Here is a 17,248-nt window from a genome sequence, read left to right as displayed (position 1 = left end):
CTGCACAGCAACACCATCACACCCTCAGCTACTCTGTCACATGAAGAACTACGGTCACACCCTTGACAATTCTGGTGACACACACCTCAGCTGCACGGTCTCACACATCCTCACAGGAACCCCGACCCTCTGACCCTCACACCACATCAGCGTCACACTGGCCAGCAGAGGCACACTGACATACTCAGTCCGCATGTCCCTGCAGCTGTGCTAGCCACGTGGCTACACGGAGTCACCGCCCCACCCAGTCACAAGGAGGAAAAGCAGCTCTGACCACTGCCTCCCCAGGGTGCAGACCGCAGCTGTCCCTTGATCAAGGTTTGAACCAACCCAGTTATTCCAATAGCACCATAACACACCCTTGTTGTCACTGTGTCACAGAGCAGGCAGCCAGTAGGTACAGACCACTGGTCACAGTCACTCCAATAGCACACACTCACAGTCTCCCTTTTGCAGGTGACAGGTACACATCTCACTCACACTGCCACACAACGCCCACAGTCCCTGGACCAAGGAGCTACAATGCAACCGTGGGTGACAGCCTCACCACGATTACAAGGACAGCCTGTCACACAACAGTCATTCTCCCAGTGCCTGTCACAACATTGAGACAGCCCCTTAGCCGTCCACACAAGCAGCCAGGCATGCTGACTGGGCCCCCACGATTGTCCCTAGGACACCCCCACCCCCGAGTCTTGGAAACAGGGACAGACACACGCCGACACCCCCCCCCCCTTTGCAGTCAGTATGGGCAGAGCAGGGAGGGGGACTAATGGACGTGCAGCTGTTGGCAGTGGGTGCCAGCCCCCCCACCTCATGAATATTCATCAGCTGGGGCTCTCCTGAACCTGTGGGGAGTCGGAGGTCCCAGGCAGCTGGTCACCCCCTTCCATGCCAGGAGGCCCCCAGGTGGGGGAGGGAGACTCGGCCAGGTCCCCGAAGTCCTCAGAACCCACACCAAGTTCCACACAGAAGCACATGTGAGTTTGTGAACACAGACCCCCTGACACGCAAACAACATTCACACAAACTCACAATCACACCCAACAACACAGCCATCCACCATCACAGACACACATACACCCATACACACACACACCAGGCATGCAAACACAGCCACACACACCACAACCAAACCATAGACACCCACCACACACACACACGCCAGACATGCAAACATGGTACACACACAGTCACATGAACTCACAACCATACAACCACACCCAAACCACAGACACCCATCATACACATACACACACCAGACATGCAAACATGGGTTCAGTTACATGAACTCACAACCACACCCAAATTACAGACACCCACCACACACACACGCACACACACACCAGACATGCAAACATGGGACACATAGTTCCCCGAACCCACAACCGCACCCAAACCACAGACACCCACTATATACGCACACACCAGACAGGCAAACATGGGGTGCACAATCACAGGACCACAAACACACGGACACACTATCACACACAAATAACACCAGCTAATACCATCACACACAGGCGTGCAAATACGAACACAAACACTTCCAAACACATGGGCCCCCAAGTCACCCCCAAATTACAACCAACCACTTCTCAACTTCTCATAAAACACCCACACAAGCGCACAAACATGGACCCACAAATTCACACACACATATATCCACTGACTCATGCAAACTCAGATACACAACCATCCCCAAGGAGCACCGCTGCCTTCTTCCCCTTTCTCCCTTTCTCCTTCTCTCTTGCACACTGCGATCTAGCTTTGCCCATCGCCCCCGTTTTACAGATGGGGATACTGAGGCACTAAGCAGCTGAAGGCCCCTTGAAGCGGGGAGGACCGCCCCTTCTGACTCCGTGCAGAGGCTACTGCCGCGCGCCCCCTGCTGGCCTGGCCCCTCCCTGCAAGAGCGCGCGGGACGGCGGCGCGCGCGACGGGCACGCGCCTGACGTAACCATGGCATCCTCTTGGCACGCGCGGCCTGCGCGCAGGGAGGGCGGGGCGGGAGCGTTGCCATGGCGCCGGCGGCCCGCGTGAATGGGGCATTGTTCGCCGCGGCGCCCGGGCCGGGCCGTCCCGGACCCACCCGGACCCATTTGGGCCGACAGAGACGGGGAGACCGGGATGGGGAGAGACAGAGAAATGGGGAGAGTAAAGGAGGAGAGACAGGGAGAGACCAGAGATGAGAGAGACGGAGACGGGGAGAGACAGAGAAATGGGGAGAAAAAAGAGAGACAGGGAGAGACCAGAGATGGGAGACCCAGAGATGCGGAGAGAGATGGGAAGAGACAGGGAGACCTGGTGGGAAGAGACAGAGATGGGGAGAGATGAAAAGACACTGGGAGGGCCGGAGAAAGCTGGAGAGATTGAGAGAGAGAGGGATGGGAAAAGAAACAGATGAGAGAGGCCGAGCGCAGTGTAATCCCAGCACTTTAGGAGGCCGAGGCGGGCCGATCACGAGGTCAGGAGATCGAGACCATCCAGCCCAACATGATGAAACCCTGTCTCTACTAAAATACAAAAAATTAGCCAGGCGTGGTGGTGCGCACCTGTAGTCCCAGCTATTCGGGAGGCTGAAGCAGGAGAATCTCTTGAACCCGGGAGGCAGAGGTTGCAGTGAGCCAAGATCTCCCCACTACACTCCAGCCTGGCGACAGAGTGAGACTCCATCAGAAAGAAAGGAGAGAGAGAGACAGAGAAAGAGAGGAAAGAGAGAGAGAGAGAAAAAGAAAGAAAAAGAAAAGAGAAAAGAAAAAAGAAAAGAAAAGAAAGAAAGAGAGAAAGGGGGAAAGAAAGAGATGAGAGAGATGGGGAGAGAGAAGAGATGGGGAGACAGGGAGATGGAGAGACATGGGGACTGGGTATGGAGAGACAGAGATGGGGAAAGACAGAGACACGGGGAAAGATGGAGAGACTGAGAGACAGAGAAATGGGGTGAAAAAGATGGGAGAGACAGGATGAGAGAAGAGATGCGGCGACAGAGAGATGGAGAGAGACAGGGAGACCAGGCAGGGAGAGGCAGATAAGGAGACACTGGGAGAGAAAAAAGACAGGAAGAGACAGAGATAAAGGGAGAGAGGAGGCCGAGCATGGGGGCTCACACCTGTAATCCCAGCACTTTAGGAGGCCAAAGTGGGCGGATCATTTGAGTTCAGGAGTTCAAGACCAGCCTGGCCAACATGGAGAAACCTGTCTCTACTAAAAATACAAAAATTAGCCGGGTGTGGTGGTACGTGCCTATAATTCCAGCTACTCGGGAGGCTGGGGCACGAGAATTGCTTGAACGTGGGAGGTGGAGGCTGCAGTGAGCAGAGATGATGCCACTGCACTCCAGCCTGGGTGATAGAGCGAGACTCTGTCTCAAAATAAATAAATAAATAAACAAGAGAAAAAAGGGGGAGAGATAGGGAGATGAGAGAGACAGGGAAAAATTAGGAGAAAAGGAGAGAGATGGAAAGAGACATAAACAAGACAAGATTTAGGGCTGGGAAGAATGGACAAGAGGAGATAGAGTGGGAGAAATGAGACACAAAAGGGGAAAGAAGGCCGGGCACAGTGGCTCATGCCTGTAATCTCAACACTTTGGGAGGCTGAGGCAGGCAGATCACGAGGTCAGGAGTTCGAGACCAGCCTGACCAACATGGTGAAACCCCGTCTCTACTAAAAATACAAAGATTAGATGGGTGTGGTGGCATGCGCCTGTAATCCCAGCTACTCGTGAGGCTGAGACAGGAGAATCTCTTGAACCCGGGAAGGTGGAGGTTGCAGTGAGCCAAGATCATGCCACTGCACTCCAGCCTGGGCGACAGAGCAAGACTGTGTCTCAAAAAAAAAAAAAAAAAAAAAGGCCGGGCGCGGTGGCTCATGCCTGTAATCCCAGCACTTTGGGAGGCCAAGACAGGCAGATCACGAGGTCAGGAGATCAAGACCATGCTGGCTAACATGGTGAAACCCCGTCTCTACTAAAAATACAAAAAAAATTAGCTGGGCGTGGTGGAGGGTGCCTGTAGTCCCAGCTACTCAAGAGGCTGAGGCAGGAGAATGGCGTGAACCTGGGAGACAGAGCTTGCAGTGAGCCGAGATCGCACCACTGCACTCCAGCCTGGGCAACAGAGCAAGACTCCGTCTCACACACACACACACACACAAAAGGTGGGGAAAGAGACAGAAGAGAGATAAAGACAGAGACAGAGATAGAGAAAGACATGGGGAATCCAAGAGGGAGAAACAATGGGAGAGACTGAAAGGTGGAGAGAAACACACCAATGAGGAAGGACAGGTGGAGGGAGGAGTCCACAGAGAGGCAGAGCCCAGGAGCAAGATGGGAGAGGAAGGGCTGGGCTGAGAGACGGGACAGGACCAGTCAGCCGATACCCCTGGACCCTCCTTGCCTGGTGTGCTATGCTTAGCAATGGGAAAAATCAGGGGATGGGGGGTTGGGTGCGGTGGCTGATGCCTGTTATCCCAGCACTTTGGGAGGCCGAGCCGGGTGGATCATTTGAGGTCAGGAGTTCAAGAGTAGCCTGGCCAACATGGTGAAACCCTGTCTCTACTAAAAATACAAAAATTAGCCGGGCAATAGTGGTGGACGCCTGTAATCCCAGCTACTCGGGAGGCTGAGGCAGGAGAATCTCTTGAGCCTGGGAGGCAAAAGTTGCAGTGAGCTGAGATTGCACCATCGCACTCCAGCCTGGGCAACAGAGTGAGACCCTGTCTCAAAAAAAAAAAAAAAAAAATCAAGGGAATGGGGATCCCCAGACAAAGTCAGAAGTGCTGAGAGGTCGGAGGACACCCAGCCATAGAAAGACATAGTGGCCAGGTGTGACGGCTCACATCTGTAATCCCAGCACTCTGAAAGGCCAAGGTGTGTGGAATGCTTGAGCCTAGGAGTTTGAGACCAGCCTGGACAACATAATAAGACCTCATCTCTACAAAAAACATGTTAAGGGCTGGGCGCAATGGCTCACACCTGTAATCCCAGCACTTTGGGAGGTCAAGGCGAGTGGATCATCTGAGGTCAGGAGTTCGAGACCAGCCTAGCCAATATGGCGAAATGCCATATCTACTAAAAATACAAAAAATTAGCCGGGTGTGGTGGCATGCACCTGTAATTCCAGCTACTCGGAAGGCTGAGGCAGGAGAATCGCTTGAACTTTGGAGTCGGAGGTTGCAGTGAGCCGAGATTGCACCATTGCACTCCAGCCAGGGCAACAAGAGTGAGACACTGTCTCAAAAAAAAAAAAAGAAAAGAAAAGAAAGAAAAAGAAAAAAAAGAAAAGAAAAAGAAAAAAGAAATTTTTTTAATTAGCCAAGCATGGTGTCCTGCACCTGTAGTCCCAGCTACGGCTAAGGTGGGAGGATCACTTGAGCCCAGGAGTTTGAGGCTGCAGTGAGACATGATCGTACCACTGCACTCTAGCCTGGATGACAGAGCCAGACCCTGTCCCAAGGAAAAAAAAAAAAAAAGATATAGCAAGATGGAGGATGAGATATACCCAGATGTGACGGAATGAAGGAGAGAAACTTGGAGACAACCCCAGCTCCCTGCTCTGAGAGTCTCTGGTCCCACCTGCCCCTTCCACTTACCCTGGTTTGATACTGTCAGAAAGCATACCCTCTGTCCTACACACCTTCACACAGCCCCTGATAAGACACCGTTGACACAGACGCTCAGCCTTCAGGAACACTGCTTATTTATTTATTTATTTATTTTGAGATGGAGTCTCACTCTGTCGCCCAAGCTGGAGTGCAGTGGCGCGATCTCAGCTCACTGCAACCTCTGCCTCCTGGGTTCCATGATTCTCCTGCCTCAGCCTCCCGAGTTGCTGGGATTACAGGCACATGCGACCACACCCGGCTAATTTTTGAATTTTTGGTAGAGACCAGATTTCGCCATGTTGGCCAGGCTGGTCTCGAACTCCTGACCTCAAGTGATCCGCCCATCTCAGCCTCCCAAAGTGCTGGAATTACAGGCATGAGCCACTATGTCCAGCCATATTTATTTATTTATTTATTTTGTTTTTTGTTTTGTTTTGTTTTGTTTTGTTTTTGAGACGGAGTCTCTCTCTGTCGCCCAGGCTGGAGTGCAGTGGCGCAATCTCGGCTCACTGCAAGCTCCGCCTCCCGGGTTCACGCCATTCTCCTGCCTCAGCCTCTCCGAGTAGCTGGGACTACAGGCGCCCACCACCACGCCTGGCTAATTGTTTTGTATTTTTAGTAGAGACGGGGTTTCACCGTGGTCTCGATCTCCTGACCTCGTGATCCGCCCGCCTCGGCCTCCCAAAGTGCTGGGATTACAAGCGTGAGCCACCGCGCCCGGCCTATTTTTGAAACAAAGTCTTGCTCTGGCACCCAGCCTGGAGTGCAGTGGCACAATCATAGCTCACTGCAGCCTTGAACTCCTGGGCTCAAGTGATCCTCCCACCTCATCCTCCTGAATAGCTGAGACTACAGGTGCGTGCCACCATGCCCTGCTAATTTTTTAAATTTTTTTAGAGACAGGGTCTTGCTATGTTGCCCAGGCTGGTCTTGAACTCCTAGGCTCAAATGATCCTCCCACCTTGGCCTCCCAAAGTGCTGGGACACTGCTTTTTTTTTTTTTTTTTTTTGAGACAAAGTCTCGCTCTGTCACCCAGGCTGGAGTGCAATGGCATGATCTCAGCTCACTGCAACCTCTGCCTCCCAGGTTCAAGCGATTCTCCCACCTCAGTCTCCCTAGTAGCTGGGATTATAGGCACACACCACTATGCCTATACTAATTTTTGTATTTTTAGTAGAGACACTGTTTCACCATGTTGGCCAGGCTGGTCTTGAACTCCTGACCTAGGTTCTGCCCGCCTCAGCCTCTCAAAGTGCTGGGATTACAGGTGTGAGCCACCGCACCCAGCCAGGACACTGTTTCTGACACTCCAGGACACCGTCACCCAGTGACACCTCCCCCAGATGGTCCCAGTCATACCTATGGATACCTATAGATGCCTAGTGACACAGTCATAGATGCAGACACATGAACATGACACGGACTCATACGGGGGCTCCTGGTGACATCTCCCAGTTACAGACACAACCGTGTAGGTGCACTGTCTCATGAGGACCTTGTCAGACATGTGAATACAGTGAGTGGTGGCCACACACCATCCAACACACAGGTTCACATTTTTGTTGTTGTTGTTTTGTTACATAGATGAGGGCTTGAACACCTGGCCTCGCTTTTTTTTTTTTTTTTTTGAGACGGAGTCTTGCTCTTGTTGCTCAGGCTGGAGTGCAATGGCACTATCTCGGCTCACTGCAACCTTCGCTTCCTGGGTTCAAGCAATTCTCATACCTCAGCCTCCCCAGTAGCTGGGATTACAGGCATGTGCCACCACGACAGGCTAATTTTTGTATTTTTAGTAGAGACGGGGCTTCACCATGTTGGTCAGGTTGGTCTCGAACTCCTGACTTCATGATCCGCCCGCCCGGCCTTGGGCCTCACTTTCTTATGTGCCAGGACAACAGGCCTCAGCCACCGCGCCTCCCAGGCTCACACTTCTTAACAATGCTGTCATATGTGGCCACTCCTGATGAACGGTGCACCCTCGCCTTCACACCTGGACACGTTTTCAGACACTCATTGTCACCCTCATGGACAAGCGTGCCTTCAACCCTGGGTCTGACCTACTCACTGGGCAGGCACCTTGTCCCACGGTCCCGTTCAGAACGCTGTGGGGGTGCTCAGTCCAGTTCTCCACGTTTGAGTCAGTGGGGGCTGACAGATTTCAGGTCCCAGCAGATACTGGGATGGAAGGGGAGGAAAGTGATATCCAGTCCCTGGTCCCCCTGAAAGGGCTGAGTCCAACTAGGCCACGATGGTCCCAGACTCCTCCTCCAGTCGGGCAGCTTGGACCAAATGTAGACCAAGGGTGTCACCTGGTGGCCATAGGTGGTCTCTGCACCCATCCATGGAGGGACGACAGGCAGCCGCCCAGTTGCTGAACTTGGAGCTGTGGACAGAGAGGACACAGAGCACACAGGCCCAGAGACTGGAGTCCAGAAGCAGGAACGCAGACACAGAACTAAGAGCCGGTAATCCAGATCCCAGGACCCAGGATCAGTATCTAGAGTCCAATCATACCGGGCTGGGTGCGGTGGCTCACGCCTGTAATCCCAGCACTTTGGGAGGCCAAGGTGGGCAGATCACTTGAGGTCAGGAGTTCGAGACCAGCCTGACCAACATGGCGAAACCCCATCTCTACTAAAAATATAAAAATTAACTGGGTGTGATAGTGGGCGCCTGTAATCTCAGCTACTCAGGAGGCTGAGGCAGGAGAATCGCTTGAACCTGGGAGGCGGAGCTTGCAGTGAGCTGAGATCGCGCCACTGCCCTCCAGCCTGGGCAACAGAGCGAGACTCCATCTCAAAAAAAAAAAAAAAAATTCCAATCATACCAAGATTTACACTCTAGATCCAAGAACTCAGCCAGGCGCGGTGGCTCACAGCTATAATCTCAGCATTTTGGGAGGCCAAGGTGTGAGGATCACTTGATGCCAGGAGTTTGGGACACTATAGGCAACATAGCAAGACTTTATCTCTACAAAAAACTTAAAAATTAGCTGGGTGTAGTGGCACATGTCTGAGGTTGCAGTGAACTATGATGGTGCCACTGAAACCATACTCCAGGATTCAGATTCCAAAAATCTAAATCCTATTAATCAAAACTAGAATCCACCAGACCCAGAATCTAGCTCCAAGAATTTAGAATCCAAAGGCTACCTTACAAAATTGAGAGCTTTTTTTTTTTTTTTTGAGACAAGGTCTGGCTCTATCACCCAGGCTGGAATGCAGTGGCACAACCGTGGCTCACTGCAACCTCTGCCTCCCAGGCTCAAGCCATTCTCTCACCTCAGCCTCCTGAGTAGCTGGGGTTCCAGGTACACATCACCATGCCCAGCTAATTTTTTTTTTTTTTTTTGAGATGGAGTCTTGCTTGTCTTGCTTTGTTGCCCAGCCTGGAGTGCAGTGTCACCATCTTGGCTCACTGCAACCGCCGCCTCTTGGGTTCAAGCGATTCTCCTGTCTCAGCCTCCCAAGTAGCTGGGATTACAGGCATGCACCACCACGCCTGGCTAATTTTTGTATTTTTAGTAGAGACGGGGTTTCGCCATGTTGGCCAGGCTGGTCTTGAACACCTGACCTCAGGTTATCCACCCGCCTCAGCCTCCCAAAGTACTGAGATCACAGGCATGAGTCACCGCACCCGGCGCCCAGCTAATTTTTTATATATTTTTGTGGAGACATAGTTTCGCCATTTTGGCCAGGCTGGTCGCGAACTTGTGAGCTCAATGAATCCACCTGCCTTGGCCTCCCAAAGTGCTGGGATTACAGGCGTGAGACTCCTCACCCGGCCAAAATCCAGATTCTTAAGCCGTCCTCAGAGCCCTCCAGATCACAGCCACGTAGCAGGAGTCGGTGAAGATAGAAACAAAGGGATAGCTGAGGAGCTCAGCAGTACTGCACATGGCCTCTCCCAAAGCTGATACCCCCTCCCAACCTGCCCCTGTGCATTTACACACACACACACACACACACACACACACACACACACCATCAGGTTGGGTGTGGTGGCTCATGCCTATAATCCCAGCACTTTGAGAGGCCAAACCAGAAGGATGGCTTGAGCCCAGGAGTTCGAGACCAGCCTGGGAAACATAGTGAGACCCTGTCTCTACAAAAAAAATAAACAAAATTAGCTGGGCGTGGTGGCATGAGCTTGTAGCCCCAGCTACTCAGGAGGCTGAGGAGGGAGGATCACTTGAGCCCAGGAGTTTGAGGCTGCAGGGATCAGGCCATGATCACTCCACTGCACTCCAGCCTGGGTGACAAGGCGAGAACCTGACTCAAATAATAATAATAATTAATACTACTAATAAAAGGAAAATAAAAAGACACACCATCATCCAAAGACACACCTTCCTCCATACATTCCTGTCCCAGCATGCAGATGCATGAACATCTGTGCACCCACAAAATCTCACAGCTCCGCCCCCAGCCATCCCACCAAACTCCTAGACACACAGCCACCACGGAGACACACACAAACCTGATTTCCAACCCTGCACCCGGACACACTTGAAGAATTGTGGAGACTGGGATGGGTGTGCGCGCACACACACACACACACACACACAGACATAGTCCCCTAAGAAGCTCCATGCCTTGGCAGCCACGCAGCCCCTGGGAAGGGGACCCCAGGGATGGAGCTCACCACACAACCCCGTGCCCACCCCAGCCCTCCCCTGCCTGGCCGGCTGGCGGGCTTTAATACAGATGCCAAACTCATAATTGTAACTGAGGGTGACAGGGTCACCTTGAGCCCCAGATGCTCGTGCGGTGACAGATGGCGTTGGCAAACCTGATTAGCGGCCCCCGTGCCAGCGCCTGTGGCACCTGCATCCCCTGCCCCTCCCCCGCTCCCCCAGCACTCATTACCCACCCATTACTGGGCCTGGGGGGTGGGGCGGGGGCCGGCTGGCACTGCCCAGAAGGGGGCAGGGACTCTGGGGACCCCCCTGGCACCAAGGTTCCCAGCTGGCTCCCCTGGCTGGCAGGAGGTGGGCACAGCAGAGGGAGGGAAGGCAAACGCCTCATGCCCACCGGAGGGGGGCTTGCCCATGGTGCCAGGGCTGAGCTGCCCACTCGGACACTGCCTGGGGTTTGGCACAGAACTCTGGAGGGAACAGGGATGGGGCAGCCCCCTCAGAGCCCTTCATGACCCTCCCCTCCAGGGCCCTTCGAGCAAGGGGCCTTGGGAGCTGCCTGCCTGGCCCGTTCCCATCTCTCTGTGAGGCCTGCGAGGTCAGGGGTCTCAGGCTCCCACGCCCCGCTGGCCCATCTGTTTCCTCAGGTCCCCTCCTGCTCCCCTCACCTGAGGCCTTCCTTCCTGAGGCAGGAAGAGGGCTGAGAAGGGCCCGGCAGGCTCCCTGCCCCACGCTCCGGGGGGCATTTGGAGGCAACACTGACAACGCCACATGTCCCTGCGTCTGTGCCAGACAGGCCCATCTGCCACGGCCCTGGTTCCAGCCGCCCAAAGCCAGGCCGCCCTCGCCCGCTGAAGACCCTGAGCCCCAGCTGGGGAGGGAGCACTCAGATGCCCACACCCTGTCATGGGGCCACCCATTCCCAGGGAACCCCACTTGGAGGAACAAACAGATGCACGTATAGACAGCTGGACTCAGCCAACCTTTATGGTTTCTGTGGAATGCCACGCCAGGCGTAGGGCTCTGTGGAGACTCAGGTGGGGGGTCTGAGAGGGACACAGCAGCCATTGTCAAGGCAAGAGGCAGCTGGGAACACGAGGGTCCTGCCTCTGTCTCAAGGACCCCAGGACTTCCCCCAGCAGCTGTCTGCCTGCCTGCTTTGGTTTGCGTTTTGGGTCTGGGGTGTTTTTGTTTTTTCTTTTTTTTTTTTTTTTTTTTTTTTTTTTTTTTTTTTTTTTTTTTTTTTTTTTTTTTTTTTTGAGACGGAGTCTCGCTCTGTCGCCCAGGCTGGAGTGCAGTGGCGCAATCTCGGCTCACTGCAAGCTCCCCCTCCCGGGTTCACGCCATTCTCCTGCCTCAGCCTCTCCGAGTAGCTGGGACTACAGGCGCCCGCCACCACGCCCGGCTAATTTTTTCTATTTTTTTTAGTAGAGACGGGGTTTCACCATGGTCTCGATCTCCTGACCTCATGATCCGCCCGCCTCGGCCTCCCAAAGTGCTGGGATTACAAGCGTGAGCCACCGCGCCCGGCCTGTTTTTTCTTTTTTGGTGTCCCTAGGCCGAGGTCATCGCTGTGTCTCTCGGTCTGGGTGGGGCCATCTACCCTCCCTGCAACTGGGAGTGTCTTTGACCTCATTCTATGAGAGACAGTTCAGCCTAATGATTAACAGTGGATTTGATCCCAGCACTTTGGGAGGCCGAGGAGGGCAGATCACCTGAGGCCGGGAGTTTGAGACCAGCCAGGCCAATACGGTGAAACCCCGTCTCTACTAAAAATACAAAAATTAGCTGGGCATGGTGGCGGGTGGCTGTAGTCCCAGCTACTCGGGAGGCTGAGGCAGGAAAACTGCTTGGGCCTGGGAAGTGGAGGTTACAGTGAGCCCAGATCACGCCATTGCACTCCAGCCTGGGTGACAGAGAGAGACTCTGTCCTTAAAAAAAAAATAAGGCCAAGGCAGGCAGATCACCAGGTCAGGAGATCGAAACCATCCTGGCTAACACGGTGAAACCCTGTCTCTACTAAAAATACAAAAAATTAGCCAGGCGTGGTCGCGGGCGCCTGTAGTCCCAGCTACTCGGGAGGTTGAGGCAGGAGAATGGCGTGAACCCAGGAGGCGGAGCTTGCAGTTAGCTGAGATCGCGGCATTGCACTCCAGCCTGGGTGACAGAGCAAGACTCCGTCTCAAAAAAAAAAAAACAGAGTGGATTTGAATCCTGGCTGTGCTGCTTACTGTGGTGTGACTCTGTACTGCGGTGTGACTCTACTGCAGTGTAACTCCTCTGTACTGTGGTGTGACTCCTCTGTACTGTGGTGTGACTCTGGGTGAGTGGCTTCGCCACTCGGGGCCTCGGTTTTCTCATCTGTAAAATGGGGTGATGTTAGCCCCTATCCCATTGAGCTGCTATAAGGATTACACGAGTTAGTATGTGTCAAATGCCTAGCATGGGGCCTGGTAAACAGTCAGTGGTTGGCTGGGCATGGTGGCTTACGCCTGTAATCGCAGCACTTTGGGAGGGCCAAGTGGGGGCGGATCACTTGAGGTCAGGAGTTTGAGACCAGCCTGGCCAACATGGGGAAATCCCATCTCTACTAAAAATACAAAAATTAGCCGGGTGTGATGGTGAGCACCTGTAATCCCAGCTACTCAGGAGGTTGAGGCAGGAGAATTGCTGGAACCCAGGACACAGAGGTTGGAGTGAGCCAAGATTAAGCCACTGAACTCCAGCCTGGGTGACAGAGCAAGACTCTGTCTCAAAAAAAAAAAAAAAAAAAAAGAGTTGTCAGTCATTGTGTGCTGCGACTATCAGTGGTGCAACTCCAGGATAGGCACTGTGTCTAGTGTCTGGGGAGCAGGGTGAGGACTCTGGGGACCTGTCTGCCTAACCCTGCATCCCTGGTCTCTTGACCCAGAGTACATCATCCAGGTCCACGTCTTTCTTGGTCCATCTCCCCTCATCTCTCCAAGGTGCGTGTCTCCGTGCACCCATCCACATGCTCAGTTCATGCCTTCAGGCTGCAATGACACTCCTCGATCAGCATGGTGGATATCTTCACCCGTCGATGGGAGGCTGAGCTGCCAGTGTGACACCACAGGACCACGGGTGCCCAACGCTTGCGAGCAGGCATACAGCTGTTGCACAGGACTAATGGGGTGGGGTCCGAGCCAGGGATGTAGAGAGAGGAGCAACGACCAAAGCACAGATGATTTCGGAGGCGTGTGGCTGAGCAGCCAGGCCGGGAGAACACCTGGGGCCGGAGGCATGGAGACGGTCAGGGTGGCGGAGTTTGGGGCCAGAGTGGCGAGGATAATCACCTGTCCACTTCCACCCCATCTTGACAAGCATGGATGCTGCAGCCAGGCTGCCTGGGTTCAAATCTCTTAGCTGAGACATGGGGCAAATTACTTAGCCTCTCTGAGCTTTTGTTTCCTCACCTGTAAAATCATTGAAATTCAACAAGGGCCGGGCGCGGTGGCTCACGCCTGTAATCCCAGCACTTTGGGAGGCCAAGGCGGGTGGATCACGAGGTCAGCAGATCAAGACCATCCTGGCTAACACGGTGAAACCCCATCTCTACTAATAATACAAAAAATGAGCCAGGCATGGTGGCAGGCACCTGTAGTCCCAGCTAATCGGGAAGCTAAGGCAGGAGAATGGTGTGAACCCAGGAGGCGGAGCTTGTAGTGAGCCGAGATTGCACCACTGCACTCCAGCCTGGGGACAGAGCGAGACTCTGTCTCAAAAAAAAAAAAAAAAGAAATTCAACAAAGACAGCCAGGCGCGGTGGCTCAAGCCTGTAATCCCAGCATTTTGGGAGGCTGAGGTGGGCGGATCACTTCAGGCCAGGAGTTTGAGACCAGCTTGGCCAATATGGCAAAACCCCGTCCCTACTGAAAATACAAAACTTAGCCGGGCATGGGCGCGTACATCTGTAATCCCAGTTACATGGGAGGCTGAGGCAGAAGAATTGCTGGAACCTGGGAGGCGGAGGTTGCAGCAAGCTGAGATCATGATTGCACTCTAGCCTGGGTAACAAAGCGAGACTCTGTCTCCAAAATAAATAAACAAATGAATTAATTAAATGAGAAAAAGAAGAAATCACTTTAGGCCTTTCAACAAAGAGGACTAATTCAGGGAATTGGTTACCTGGGAGTTAAAAGCCAAGGGCGGGATGTGGTGGCTTGAGACCAGCCTGGGCAATATAGTAAGACCTTGTCTCTACAAAGAAATTAAAAAAAAAAAAAATTAGCTGAGCTAGCCAGGTGCAGTGGCTCATGCCTATAATCCCAGCACTTGGGGGGCCGAGGCAGGTGGATCACCTGAGGTCAGGAGTTCGAGACCAGCCTGGCCAACATGGCCAAACCACGTCTCTACAAAAAGTACAAAAATTAGCCGGACATGGTAGTGCACATCTGTAATCTCAATTACTTGGGAGGCTGAGGCACGAGAATCGCTTGAGCCCAGGAAGTGGAGGTTGCAGTGAGCCGAGATTGTACTGCTGCCCTCTAGTCTGGGTGACAGAGTGAGACTCTGTCTCAAAGAAAGTTGGTATATCAAGCAAGAGACAGGGGCTCACACCTAGAACTCAGGAGGCTGAGGTGGGAGGATTGCTTGAGGCCAGAAGCTCAAGACTAGCTTGGGCAACATAGCGAGACTCCCTTGTCTAAAAAAACAGAAAGAAAGTTGGTGTCTGAAGAAAAGGAGGCTGATGTGTAGAAGCAAAGTAAGTGAGGGGGAGAGTGGGAGGAGGTGAAATCAGGGAGGTAACAGGATCAGAGAGTACAGAAATTTGTGGGCTGTGAGGAGGACTTGGGCTCCTGAGTAAAGTGGGAGCCATGCAGGGTTCTAGGGGGAGGAGGAACCAGATCTGACTCTGGTGTTCACAGGCGCCCTCTGGCCGCTGAGTGGAAAAATAGACTTGGGGGTGGAGAGGGGCATGATAGTGGAATCAAGGAGACCAGGATAGAGGAGGCTTGGGTCACATTTTACAAGGGAAGAAACTGAGGCACAGAGACATTCAGGTGGAGGATACAGGACTTGAACCCAAATCTTTCTTGGGCCACAGCCTGTGCCTTCTGCCAATGGTGAGACCCAGCCCTCTCCTCCCCACACCCACCCACTCACCTGAACGAAGGGCACAGCCTTACACATCCCCTGGATCACTTCCTGAGGGTTCAGCGGCAGAGTCACAGCAGCCACCTCGTCTTGCCCACGCTGCAGGCTGCCCATCCCCAGCTGCCTGGCTTTCTGCAGGCCCAAGAAGGCCTTCCAGCTTCCAAGGGCAGGAGCTGGCACCAATGGGGGCGGGGCCCCTGGGCCCAGAGCCCAGGTCTGATTGGCTGCAGCCCAGGACTGAGGTCGGGGAGACTGGGGTTCAGGCCTCCCTGAGCCTGTAGGCAGGGCCCCGCTAAGCAGGCACAGAAGAGTGGATAGCCGGCCAAGGAGCATCTGCTTGTCCGTGCGTCCGTCTGTCTGTCCAGGACTGGGCTCAAGGTCACTAGCAGTCGACCCTGCTGTCTGGTGAGTGGCATCTGAGCCCTCTGAACCTGCTTTTAATCTCTTGGCCCCTCCTGGATAGCCTGGGAGGCATTTCTGTAGACCCACAGCGGGGGAGGAGAGTAAATTCAGACCAGCTGGGTTCCCACACCTCCTCCCAACTTGCTGAGAGACATGGGGGCTGGTCCCGCTGTGTGCGAGCTGTGGGGACCAGGAAAGACAGGTCTGGGGCCAGGGGCCGAGACACACAATGTCTGAAGACCCTGGGCAGCTGCATTTCCAGTCCTGGGACCCCGATTCTCCAATTAGCAAAAGCACACTTTGGGCCAGGCTCAGTGGCTCACACCTGTAATCCCAGCACTTTGGGAGGCCGAGACGGGAGGATCACCTGATGTCAGGAATTCAAGACCAGGCTCGTCTCTACTTTAAAAATACAAAAATTGGCCAGGCGCAGTGGCTTACGCCTGTAATCCCAGCACTTTGGGAGGCTGAGGCGGGCAGATCATGAGGTCCGGAGATCGAGACCATCCTGGCTAACATGGTGAAACTCCGTCTCTACTAAACATACAAAAAATTAGCCGGGCATGTTGGCGGGTGCCTGTAGTCCTAGCTACTCGAGAGGCTGAGGCAGGAGAATGGCATGAACCCAGAAGGCGGAGCTTGCAGTGAGCGGGGATCAAGCCACTGAACTCCAACCTGGGCGACAGAGCGAGACTCCATCTCAAAAAAAACAAAAACAAAAATTCGCCAGTTGCGGTTGCGGTGGCTCACGCCTGTAATCCCAGCACTTTGGGAGGCCGAAGTGGGCAGATCACGAGGTCAGGAGTTTGAGACCAGCCTGACCAACATGGTGAAACCCCGTCTCTACTAAAAATACAAAAAAAAATTAGCTGGATGTGGTGGTGGGCGCCTGTAATCCCAGCTACTCAGGAGGCTGAGGCAGGAGAATCGCTTGAACCCAGGAGGCAGAGCTTGCAGTGAGCCGAGATCGCGCCACTGCACTCCAGCCTGGATGACAAGAGTGAGACTCTGTCTCAAAAAACATTAAAAAATAAATAAAAATACAAAAATTACGGCCAGGCGCGGTGGCTCACACCTGTAATCCTAGCACTTTGGGAGGCTCAGATGGGCAGATCACCTGAGGTCAGGAGTTCGAGACCAGCCTGGCCAACATAAGTGAAACCCCGTCTCTACTAAAAATACAAAAAGTAGCCAGGCGTGGTGTCACATGCCTGTCATCCCAGCTACTTGGGAGGCTGAGGCAGGAGAATCGCTTGAACCCGGGAGGCAGAGGTTGTAGTGAGCCGAGATCGCGCCACTGCACTCCAGACTGGGCAACAGAACGAGACTACGTCTCAAAAAAAAAAAAATAGCATACCTTGCAGCCAGGTTTCTTGGGTTCAGCCCAGGCATTGCAATTTCCTGGCTGTGCAACCTTGAGCAAATCCCTTAACCATCCTGGTCCTTACCTTCTTCTTCTGTAATTGAAGATAAAACAGTCCCTATCTCAT

General features: G+C 53.5%; 1 protein-coding gene across 1 annotated transcript; it reads right to left on the bottom strand.

The window, feature by feature from the left end:
* Positions 1–12,460: 12,460 nt before the first annotated feature.
* DAND5 (DAN domain BMP antagonist family member 5) lies at positions 12,461–15,689 on the bottom strand. Its single transcript, XM_055235745.2, has 2 exons — positions 15,366–15,689; positions 12,461–13,488 (listed from the first exon to the last, which is right to left on the bottom strand). The coding sequence occupies exons 1-2, from the start codon at positions 15,687–15,689 to the stop codon at positions 13,243–13,245; spliced, it is 570 nt and encodes a 189-aa protein (XP_055091720.1). The 3' UTR covers positions 12,461–13,242.
* Between the last annotated feature and the right edge of the window lie 1,559 nt (positions 15,690–17,248).

The sequence above is a fragment of the Symphalangus syndactylus genome, chromosome 13 (genome assembly GCF_028878055.3).
Source record: "Symphalangus syndactylus isolate Jambi chromosome 13, NHGRI_mSymSyn1-v2.1_pri, whole genome shotgun sequence".
Taxonomy (NCBI): Eukaryota; Metazoa; Chordata; class Mammalia; order Primates; family Hylobatidae; genus Symphalangus; species Symphalangus syndactylus.
The sequence above is the reverse complement of the archived record's forward strand: the minus strand, read 5'-3'. Positions and strand labels throughout refer to the sequence as shown.

Excerpts from the sequence above, each read along its gene's own strand:
- DAND5 (XM_055235745.2), bottom strand. The coding sequence starts at position 15,689 with ATGCTCCTTGGCCGGCTATCCACTCTTCTGTGCCTGCTTAGCGGGGCC. Across the intron at positions 13,489-15,365 it reads AGGCTGTGCCCTTCGTTCAG|GTGTTCTCCCGGCCTGGCTG; the intron begins GTGAGTGGGTGG and ends CTCCGGCCCCAG.